Raw genomic sequence first — 11,813 nt, forward strand, 5'->3', positions numbered from 1 at the left:
GCCGCGTCTCAAAATAGTCGTGCCGCAGCACAAAACAAGCTTGAGGTTCCCGTGGCAGCCTGTCAATACCGAGGCTCAGCTTCAGTCACTTAATAGCACAACAATCCAGGGAGGCAGGGCGGGGGGGATTAGATCTGACATGTTAGGTAAATAAATGCTTGTTATTCTTCGTGTCTGCAAATGTAAATGGCTGAGCGACTCGGTCTGAGCCGGCCTGCCGGGGTTAAGCTGTCTTAACAGATGGGTCCGTGCTCCGGGTCCTAACTTTAGGCGCTGCTGGCCGCGGGCCTGGATCACCACCGGCTCTGGTTACACACACACACACACACACACGCACACATGTGGGGAAAGCACCCACACCTTTTGCTAAAGAGCACTACGGCAGGATTCCAGATGTTGTCTCTGAGCACGTGGGTGGACACCTGCAGCATGTGAGGCGTCTGATTGAGTCACAGCGTCGCAGTGAAAGCAAATGTCTTGGCTCGGATGTCAGCAGGTGCATGTTGTTTACATAGATGCAACATGATGATTGGCTGCAGACGCTCACAGTGTTCAGTCACAAGCTGCCTGCAATCAATCCCCAATGAAATCATCCAGGAGAATCATCCTTAACAGCAGCGATGTAACAAAGTGCAGCACATCAGAACCTCACACCTCAGAACCTCAGAACATCAGAACCTCAGAACCTCAGAACCTCAGAACCTCAGAACATCAGAGCTTCACCTGAGCTTCATATGTTTCTGTGGGTCAGAAGCTCGACTCTATAGCTTCACCAGTAAAGAGCTTCTGATGTCGACTGAATACTTACTGTGTTCATACAGTGAAGCATTCTGTAGCTCAAACATTTACTAAACTTTATTATGAACCATTAAAGTATTTGTATTACAGTTTTGTTCTTCTGCTCTTGTTTAAGTCAAAGATCTGTAATGTAGTTAAGTTATTCATGTAAAGTCCAATATGGGAAAGCAGATAAAGCAACTTTATGAGTTCATACGTACTGTAAACAGTTTATATAGATGTAGATGTGTATTTATATATATTTAGATTTATGTATATGTCTTTTGTGTATTTTCTATTTTATTCTCTAAAGCATTCAGACACAAAAGCATAGAAATTTAAATAATAATAATTTAAAAAAAAAAGGGAAAATAGAGAAAAACAAATCTATCAAAAGCAACCAAACCGCATCAAAGTCTTCAGTCAGAGTTTGACAGAGAATGAATGGAAGCTTGTGATTGTTTGTAACAGAGCGGCTGAGTGGAGCTCTGAGGTTCTGCTGCTCTGGAGGAGCTCAGAACCTGAAGGCTGCTTGAGAGGGTTCAGACCCTGAATGGATCAGCTGAGGGTCTCTGAGGGTCTCTGAGGGTCCGGATGGTTCTGGATGTATTTTGGCTGAACCTTTATGTGCTGTAAGCAACAACACCTCTATATGTTCAGATCTACAGGCTGCTGCTCTATGTGCTCATGCTCTGTATTGATCCATATTTGTTTGATATCTACTGTGAAGTTCTGCTGAATCATCAGGATGAGTCTTTATATCTTTATACTTCTCTTCTCTTCTCTTCTCTTCTCTTCTCTTCTCTTCTCTTCTCTTCTCTTCTCTTCTCTGTATCAATAAACTTTTCCCTGCACCTTACTTGTACAGTAATCCTGTTATTCTTGAGCTGTACTGATCATGAGCTCATAACTGCACCGGGACCGGGACCGGGACCGGGACCGGGACCGGAGCCGGTGACCCCCTCTCCTCTGTAAACAAGCGGAGTCAAACTTACTGTAACGATTCTCGTTGTGCGTCCCTGTGATTCTGCCGTCCGGTGCCACCTGGATGTGGAATCCGATCCCCACGTTGCAATAGAGTCGCCGCAGCCTTTTGATGCCCAGCAGGTAGCCGCTGTCCCGGGCCATGTCCTCCCGCCTCTCCCCCGGGATCCGCGCCAGGGACCGGGAGTAGAGGGCCTCCCAGCGTTCAGCCGTGCCGTTCAGGCCCGGGGCAGATCCCGCGAGTCCGGTCACCAGGCCCAGGAGCAGGACGGTCCGCAGGGCCGCCAGAGAGCCCATCCCGGCTCCGGCCCTGAAAGCAGCGTCCCGGCGCCGGGAGCAGCAGCAGCGGCGGCGGCAGCAGCGGCGGTGCGGCAGCGAGGAGCGACAGGCGGCGGCGCTCATTCAGACCCACAGGCGCTCTGACCTCCGCGCTCAGGAGACGTGGATGTGCATGGACGCGCCGCAGCCATGCCGCTATATTTATACCTGCACAGGCATGACATCACCGCAGAGCAACCAGAGCAACCAGAGCACCACAACGTGTGTTTACTTCAGCGGGGTGAAGCTTTCTTTCGTTTTCACTTCACTTTCCTCCGTTTTTCTCTTTAGTTTTAGTTTTATTTCGTAGGTTGAGCCCCAAAAAGCTCAGAACACCTCAGCAGCATGAACAGAGCTTTGATGTAAACATCACACACACACAAACACACACTCAACACTTTAAATCTAAACACCACAAACATATATGAAGTGATCACATCACCTCCTGATCCTGGAGACTTCCTGTTCCTGTTTCCTGTTTCCTCTCAGCATCTCTAACTTTCACTGAAATAAGACAATGTGATGTCTTTATACTCTAAAGCTCACACACACACACACACACACACACACACACACACACACACACACACACAGATGTGAAGATTCTCAGAGAAAATCAGTGAAATCTGAAAATTGACAAAGTGGAAGTTTGACTTCTGCCCCAGACTCCTCATGGACCCTCTGTGTCATGAAACGCTGAGGCTTAATGTTTAATGTGCGTGTGTGTGTGTGTGTGTGTGTGTGTGTGTGTGTGAGTGAGTGCCTTCACTTTGTTTTTTATCTTCATTAACACAAAGCTTTTATTGTGGCGAGGAGCTGTAGGTGTCAGTTTGTACCTGAGTGAATGCAGAGGTTATGTTGTGAAGCTTCTCTCTGTCTTCTCTGAGCTCAGGCTTCATTATCAGCAGCACCATATCATAATTTATGAAGTGGAGGATGTAGAATAGGAAACAGATCGTGGTGTTAGGGTTAGGGACGCAGGAGACAGATCTATAAATGAACAATAACAGGAAAAAACACAGATCCAATTCAACCCAAAGAGAGAAGCTGAACTTAAGAGCGGAGGAAGAAAACAATGGAGCTCTAAATACGGCTCAGTGACAGAAGCTACACAACACTGACACACTGAAACATGGAGGCAACACAACAAAGGCTCACATGAAGCAGAGTCTCAGGGAGAATATCTGGATTTAGAGTCAAATTAAACAAACGGTTGTTTACAGGAAAAAGCCTGAAGTGTGTTTGTGTTTGTGTGTGTGAGCTTCGTGTTGGCGGCGCTGCTGACACCGCAGTCAGAAGAAGCTTCTTCCTGTTTTCAGATCCTGGTTGTGAGCGTGAATCGGCTCCACACACACATCCAGACACATTCTGAAGAGCTGAGCCTGACAGGAAGCTGAGGCTGAGGCTGAGGCTGAGTGATCCGCGGATCCACAACTGGTTCTGCAATCTGTAACCATCAATCACGCCGGGATTGGTACGACAATATTTGTGTTTAAATTTTTCAAAAATTGCGTTCCAAAAGTAAAGAAATAAAGAAAAGATCAATCACATCCAGTTTGATCTGAAATGAGACTTCAAACATCAAAACAGAACACATTTAAATGTTTTAATCCCCTCTCTGTACTCTGAGTGTGTGAGTTCATGTGTGTAGCATCGACCTCTGGTGTGTTTACAGCACAACACAACACAACATGACTTGATTTCTGTGTGTTTGCTTTTGTTCCCTGATTCCTGTCATTATTGTTGGAACAAACCAAACCAAACAGCTTCAGGTCTTTAATCTGATCCTGTCTGCTCATACAGTAACTCAGTCACTGCTGGACATGAAGCTCTGCCGTCTCTTCCCTTCTTTGACCTTTGTGTCCGGGCACTGAGGCTCGACCCCTCTCCCGCTTTGATCGCTGGCTCGGCTCAGTCGCTCCTCACCGATCACGCATGACGCGTTTTCTCACGTTCACATTCGGCTGAGCCTCAATGTACGACAACATTGTGTCTTTGTGTGGTACAAAATGGCTCCATTAATGCAGCGAGACCATGGAGACAACCTTGAAACACTGAGGCCCCTATGTGACGACCACCAAGCTTCCCAGAGGAACCAGAGACCCCCAGAGACCCCCAGGGACCCCCAGAGACCACCAGGGACCACCAAAGCTCCAGGACACAGCAGCCTGCCTGATGGACCGAAGGACATCCAAGAAGAGGAGCCAAGATCTACACAATGACACAACTTACAGAGGAGGAAACACGGAGTCCAGATGCTGAAGATGATGAAGATGGTCACGTTGGTCTGTGTGTGTGTTTGTGTGTGTGTGTGTGTGTGTGTGTGTGTGTGTAATAATCCCTGTAATCCCAGGAGAGCATGCAGCTCCTCTGCTGCTGCTGTCCATGGTGCTGTAATCTCTATTAGGACTCTAAATTAAACTGTGGATGAAAAGTCATCGGCAGATTTGTAAGTTATGCGCGTCTTTATTTTTTGTTTACGTTGTTGTGAAGTCATTGTGCTCTCAGGTTGCATGAACACGATGAATTATGTCGGTGGAAGGAGGTTTTAGATTTCACGGGTGACAGCTGCGATTCAGAGCTTAAAATGTCTCAACATCCATCTGCAGCCTGGCCTCGGCCCTCAGTCGGCTGAGCCTGACTGACACACACACACACACAGGACAGCAGCTCCATGCTTCACTCTACAGGAGACAAGGAGACAAGGAGACAAGGGGACAAGGGGACAAGGGGACAAGGGGACAAGGAGACATACGCCCCCACCAGAGGCCTTGGAGCGGCGATCAGGCTCACAGAGGGTTCACCAACAATCACATCTTCAAATCTGCTCTGAGAGGAAGAGGAACATGTCAGACCGGCTTCACTGCTGACGCTGTCTTCACCCACAGATTCTCTTGTGTGTGTATTGTTAGTGAAAGTGTTAGTGTGTGTGTGTGTGTGTGTGTGTTTGTGTGTGTGTGTGTGTGTGTGTGTGTGTGTGTGTGTGCCCATCATCAGTAGGCAGACACACACACAGTCACAGTCACACTTGCTGGCCTGCAGCTCTAGGTGCAGTAGGCTGTGTGTGGTGCTGCCGGCTGCCTGCAGGGGGCGTTAAGAAGCACCGTGACCCTGACACACTCACACTCACACTCCAAGACAGACCGCTCACGGCCTCTAGGGGTCACTGTCTACAAGTGCCTGTGTCTCAGCCCCCCCCACCCCCCCCACACACACACACACTCTCACAGGTCGTAGTTGTTGATGTCACTTACACACAGATTGATAGGTGATCACATCTCTGTCTGTGTGCTGAAGCATTATTAACACATTCAAGATCAGACTGATACTAAAGACTTATAGAGATATGTTCATTTAGAATTTATTATAAACAATACATTCATACTGAGGGGAACTCTGGTAAATGGAGCGCACCTGTATGAATTCTAAAATGACTATGAATACATTTATAATATATATAAACTGCATAATTCATTCATTCATTGTTTGTAATCTCATCTCTAATCTGAAGCTCGTCTGTTTCTATGCTTCTTTGGTTTCATAAAAAGTTGTTGTAGATGTTTGTTGTGTCCGGTTGGAATTTTTGTCTGAATTTCTTCATAAAGTTACAGCGAGTTCTTCCTCTTACGTCATCGTCCACACAGGCCACGCCCCTCCCCCGCTGCACTCTGGGACACTGTGAAGCTTCTCCCTTGTGGCTTTGCTGTTTAACCCAGTTACACTAAGATGCCCCAAGGTGTCGCTGGTTCGCCCGGTAACAGTCTAGTTACCTGATCGACCAATCGGGACTGAGCGTCACAGAGAGACGGAGAATCGTTTCATAATCAGGATGGATTCTGTTTATTCTCCTCTCGTCTGATGGTTCAGACTGCTTACTTGTTTTGTGGGTTTATGCTCATTTACAACCAAGAACGGGACAAAATACAAAATCTATACCATTAAAAGACAAGCATGGGATTAAGATGGATCCATAGAATCAATCACATGTTGCGTAATCAAGAGGATGAAGACGTTTACATACATGAACACATGGACGTGTCGTTGTGTAAACCAGGTCTGCTTCTGCTTGAGTTTCAGCTCTTTGTGTCAGATCAGCGACGGGCGAGTGGCAGGAATGTGGCGCAGAGAGGAAAACGTGTCACGCCAATTCCCAACTTCCCGAGTGCGAGCTGAAAGGGAGCCTGAGCCGCCCGGCCTCTCAGCGATATAGCTATTATGTAATTGATGTCAAAACGCTCTCGGAGGATTCCTTATCCCCGCTGCCATCGGCACAGCGGATATCGCAGGTGAATGTCGGTTTTATTGCCAAGATGAAACATCTTAGTAGGGCAAATCCTTCAGCGGGCCGTCACGGAGGAGGAGATTCAGGAGATAAACGCCTCTGAGTAAAATGGCCGGACAGGGAGAGAGGCCACAAAGGCCCTGACTCCTCTGAAGTCCTGCATTCCTGTTGAGTAATATTAGAGTGAGGCATTCATACGGAGCGGTGGCGAGCTGTTACACTTTGTATGACACAGTTTCTGCTTTCAGGAGGGCACTGCCTTGTTTATCCACTCTCTGGCTCTTTGGTCGGCGTTTCAAAAAAAGCCCAAAAGTCTCAGGCGGCATCGCTTCCCAGGCCCCCCTTGGGAGGAGCCTTTGTCCCGGCCAGGAAGCCTCCCCAGCCCGCAGGTATAGAATGACACGGCTTTATATGGAGCTACCTATAGATGGGAGCGAGCCAGAGAGCCAGAGAGCCAGAGAGCGGGCGAGCGAGAGCCTCAACCTCCAAAGGGAGAGAGTCAGAATGCTGCTGCTGATGAATTTTGCATCGCCGCTTGTTTCTCTGCTGTGAGGCGTCACGGCAACAAGTGAAGCACTTTAACAAATGAAGGGGGGGGGGCTGTAATGGAACTAACTCACAACACCTGTCTGCTGCTGATCGCTATGACGACTAATAAGGCACAGCATCGTGTGTGTGGAACATCTAACCCTAACCCTAACACTTCCAATGATAAGGTTAACCACTGAAGGGTTAATCCTGAGTTAAGAGCTGAATTTAAATAGAAAAAAATAAAATAAAATCACAAAAGACACAAGTTTGACAAAGCAGTGAAACTTTGACACTTTGTTACGGACAAACGCTGTCAAACAGAGACACACAGGAGGGCTCTGGACATCAGTGTGTGTGTGTGTGTGTGTGTGTGTGTGTGTTCATATTCATGACACAAATGAGAAATAAAGACCAAGTTTATCTGAAGTACAGCCGTGTTTGTATTTTCTTTAATATTCTTTGGGTTCATCGGACACAAAGTCAGTCCAGCATAATTATTCATATGTGGTTACCGTGGAAACTGAGAGGTCATAGCAGATCCTTCAAAGGGAATAAATCAAAGTAAGTAAGCGTTCAGTGGAGTATATTTATTAGGCGTCGTTCCCAAACACCTTAGATTTCATATCAAAATAAACAACATTGACACCGTGTGATGGAAGCTAACCCAGCTGCTACTATCATCATGCTAACATAGCACGAGCGTTTAAGGGCAAAACGTGACCAAGCCTCCTCTCCACAACCGACCAACCAACCAACCAACCGACCGACCGACCGTCCACCAGAACGACGTCACCAGCAGCCCGTCGCTCTGTCGCTCTGCTGCGCTCTGACACATTTGTTCCCTTTTCTAAATCAATGTTCTGAACCAAAGTGGACCAGAGGTGAAGAGTCGCCCCGGGCTTTGTGTCCTAAGTAGTTTTGTCGAAACTGTTAAGTCCAACTACAAAACCCCGGCTTCCCAGTGTCTCTGTGGGACACACACAGGTGGAGCTGAGGCCCTTTGTGTCCTCCGCCTGCGTCTACAGCTGCGTTCGCCTCGCCGCTAAACCACAAAAATGCTCCTCTATTTAAGAAAACCTGTTCCCTCGCCGGAGAACAATCGGATTCTCCTGCACACAGTTTCTCTTCACAGGGAATCTTTGCAGCCGGAACGGTAAAAGACATAAAAGGCAAGAATGACAAATAAGCCGCTTGTTTCCTTTGGTCCGTTGTGTTTCATGTGTGAACCCGACGGACAGACGGACAGACGGACGGACGGACGGACGGACGGAGTTTGACTTTGGTCAGGAGAAGGAAAGAAGACTCATCAATAACTTAAAGCACAGGCACCAAATAAATATTCATATCATTAGTAACATATACAAAGTCCTTGTGTCAGTGTGGAGACGGAGAGGAGACAGGTGTCCGTCAAAGTGCTGCTCCGTGTGAAACTCTGTCAGCACATCAAAGGAACAACGTGACGTGTTTACTGTACAAACAACCAACAGGAACCTTTCATTGACTTTGTCTGACTTTTTACAAAACATTGTGGAGGCGATCAGCTGGAGTTCCCAGACCTTTGAAAGAGATCAGTCATGTGTAGAGCTTCTGATGTAGAGGACAACTACACAGCTGAGTCACTGTCACTCAGTACGTTTACATGCAGCAGGGCTCAGACGGGCTGAGCCGGGGACGGGCTGAGCCGGGGACGGGCTGAGCCGGGGACGGGCTGAGCCGGGGACGGGCTGAGCCGGGGACGGGCTGAGCCGGGGACGGGCTGAGCCGGGGACGGGCTGAGCCGGGGACGGGCTGCGGAATCACAAGTTGAGGACATGTCTCTGGTGTCTCTGGTGTCTCTGGTGTCTCTGATGTCTCTGGTGTCCTCGTCTTGCTTCAGTTTGTGCTGATCTCAGTCACATTAATCCATCAAGACAGGAAGTAAAAGAGGCTACTTTTACTCTGTCCAGGTATTTCTTGTTCTATGGAGCTCTTTCTGACAGTCAGCATCTCATATAATACCTGGTGTGTGTCAGCAGAGCCGAGTCATAAATGTGGAAGATGGTTCAGTCCCTCAGTCAGACGGTTCAGTCCCTCAGTCAGATGGTTCAGTCCCTCAGTCAGATGGTTCAGTCCCTCAGTCAGATGGTTCAGTCCCTCAGTCAGATGGTTCAGTCCGTCTTGATGTATCAGAGTCTAACTTCAGCTCAGATGTGCTGACAGGAAGTTTCCTTTAGGTGTCTGTGTGACCTTTGACTTTTACTGGGGAAGTTCTGTTGGTTTCTAGCAGCCTGGTCCAGAGGAGAGCAGACCTGCAGCTCTGGTTACTGCTCTGCCTCTCAGGGTCAGAGCAGTTTGATGCTCTGCTGACGGCTCTACAGAGGCCAGGGACTCGACCAACAACCAGCTGAGTTAATGCCTCAACATTTAAACGTACTGAGTGCCTGTGTGTGTGTTTGTGTGTTTGTGTGTGTGTGTAGTGAGCCCGTGTCCCCTCAGGCTGCTTGGTAGTGTCACACAGATCCCAGTCTCTGTTCACCCTTCTGTCCTTCTTCTTCTTCTTCTCTGTGTCCAAACAGACTTCAGCTAATCCAGAAGCTTCCATCCAGGTGAGTCCTCCAGCTGTTTGCTCAGCATGTGGGTCCGTGTTTGCACATGTGGGGGCGCCGCCCGCTCAGTCGTCCGGCCTCCGGCCCCTGCGCTTCCTGCTGCGGTGCCTGCGCCTCCTGCGTTCCCGGCGGCCGGCGTGCTGATGCGTGTGGTGGTGAGCGCTCTGACTGTCTCTGAGCCGCCGCACCATCTCATGGTCCTTGTTGCCCAACACGCGGGGCAGGAAGAGCGAGGCTTTGTCGGTGCTCCGGGTTTTGAAGCCTCGCCGCGGTCGGCCTTTACCGTTAATGGAGACGTACCACTGCCGCTTGGCGCTGGCTCGCCGCTTAGCGCTGCTGCCCCCTGGAGGCAGCGGCTGCTCGGTGGAGTGGTGACGAGAGGCGTAGGTGTTGTAGCCTAACTCGTGGATCCGCTCCACAAACTCACACTCTTTGTTGAACACTTCCTGCAGCGAGAGACAAAGGGAAGGAAACGATGAGTCACTGTGTCATGAAGCCCAAACAGAGAAGAGAAACCATCACACTGAGCTCCACGGGCCTGAGGAGACCTTCAACCATTAACCTGTGTCTGGGGGGGAGTCTGGGGGTCTGGGGGGGGGGGGGGGGCTGAGGGAGGCTGGACTCACCGAGGCGTACAGTCGTCCCTTGTCGTTCATGGCGAGGTATCGGCCTGAGAAAATCCCCTTGATGGCCACGACGCCCACATCCACCGCCGTGATCTCCATGATGCCTGCAGCACAGAGGAACAAGTCAGAGGTCATTCAGGTCCAACACGCATGACGAGAAACGACCAACATGTGACGTGACGTCAGTGTGTGTGTGTGTGTGTGTTTGTTTCATCAAACCAGTTTCAATGTAAACAAACACTTTATATCTGAATAACCAAGGAAACACTTTCAGTCTGTCACAGTTTGACTCTATTGTGATGTAAAGAACGTCATTTCCGCGTGTGTGTGTGTGTGTGTGTGTGTGTGGGGGGGGGGGGGGGGTATTCGTCTGTTTAATCAGCGCTTGATGAGTCAATGAGCTGCTGAGCGGCTCGGAAAGACTCTAATGGGCTCTGATGAGATAAACACAACCGCACACACACACACACACACACACACACACAAACGAGCTCGACAGAAACTCTGATAAATCACTTTGTAACTCTGTGTTTAGTAAACACGATGTTTGTTCTCTTCTTCTTCTTCTTCTTCTTCACCTCTTCGTCCCTTTAAACACGCGCATCTATTTAGCATCCAAACTCAAGCTGATCGCTCATCGATAGGTGATCGATCCTTCATTAGCGCTTCTGGGAGCAGCTGAGGCGAATTATTTTCAGTTGAAGCAGTTTATGAGGGAAACAACACGAGGAGGAGGAGGAGGGGGGGGAGAAGAAGAAGAAGGTGTGAAACTATCTGAAGGATTTATGATCATAACCGAGTGTGTGTGTGTGTGTGTGGAGGGGAACCTGCACCGTCACACACACAACAAATAAAATCAATCAATTTATAAATAAAAATAAATCAACCAATCAAATAAACACATGTTGTAAACTTCCTGTCTGAAGCTCAGTCAGCTGTTCTGTGAGTCAGCTCCGCAAAATGAAGCCTCAGTCTAACGGTTCGGTTCGGTTCGGGACTCACTGAGCGGGTTGTTCTCCTCCAGGGATCCATCGATCTTCCCGCTGGCGTGGATCTGGAGGTGGTACTTGGTGGCGCAGTAGAGCTTCCTCCGCCGCGGCGCTCCTCCGAGGTGCTCGTAAACTCCGCCGCGGCCCCCGGCGTCCCTCCGCTGCCGGGGGTCGCACGCCTGTCCCGGGGCGCAGGAGGCCCGGGGACGGACCGGATCCAACAAGCCCAGCAGCACAAGCAGAGGAATCATAAGCATCGTGGCATGAGACAGTGAGGCAGGCGTCCAGAGGGATCCTGGGGTCCCATCAACGTGTCGGGGGCCCCGAAAGCTGAAGCGCTCCGGCGGCCCTGCGCGCATCCGTGACAGCCAGCCGGGCCCGAGGTGGGGGTCTGGGGGTCTGGGGTCTGGGGTCTGGGGGCTCCGCTCCGCTGCTGTGTCAGACTGAGAGCCTCCGCCTGCAGGAGCGCACATATAAAAGAAGCTTGTGGCGACAATAGGCTGAACTCCGACCAATTGATACAAAGGAGGGGGGGGGGGGAGTGAGGAGGAGGAGGAGGAGGAGGGGGGGGGGGGGGGGGGGGGGGCAAAAGGTATCAGCCCTGTGTGAAGTGAGAGACTGCAGCCTGGATACTATTACACACTCGCCCCTCTGGACTGCTCTGCCCAAATGTCCTAAAAGAGCAATTACACATCCAAATGATACAGAGCGGCAGGCAGAG

The 11,813-nt window shown here is 49.7% G+C and overlaps 2 protein-coding genes across 2 annotated transcripts in view; both read right to left on the reverse strand.

The window, feature by feature from the left end:
• Nucleotides 1-2,088, reverse strand: part of fgf4 (fibroblast growth factor 4) — a 5,346-nt gene extending 3,258 nt beyond the window's left edge. The window contains exon 1 of the mRNA XM_076138195.1: nt 1,773-2,088. Within this exon, the coding sequence (XP_075994310.1) occupies nt 1,773-2,058 (286 nt within the window). The 5' untranslated portion in view covers nt 2,059-2,088. The remainder of the gene's footprint in view (nt 1-1,772) is intronic.
• A 7,454-nt stretch (nt 2,089-9,542) lies between these two features.
• On the reverse strand, nt 9,543-11,349 carry fgf3 (fibroblast growth factor 3). Its single transcript, XM_076138200.1, has 3 exons — nt 11,106-11,349; nt 10,104-10,207; nt 9,543-9,923 (listed from the first exon to the last, which is right to left on the reverse strand). The coding sequence occupies exons 1-3, from the start codon at nt 11,347-11,349 to the stop codon at nt 9,543-9,545; spliced, it is 729 nt and encodes a 242-aa protein (XP_075994315.1).
• Between the last annotated feature and the right edge of the window lie 464 nt (nt 11,350-11,813).

This window comes from Genypterus blacodes, unplaced genomic scaffold (assembly GCF_046128005.1).
Source record: "Genypterus blacodes isolate CSIRO-AG114 ecotype Tasmania unplaced genomic scaffold, CSIRO-AGI_Gbla_v1 ptg000350l_1, whole genome shotgun sequence".
NCBI lineage: Eukaryota > Metazoa > Chordata > Actinopteri > Ophidiiformes > Ophidiidae > Genypterus > Genypterus blacodes.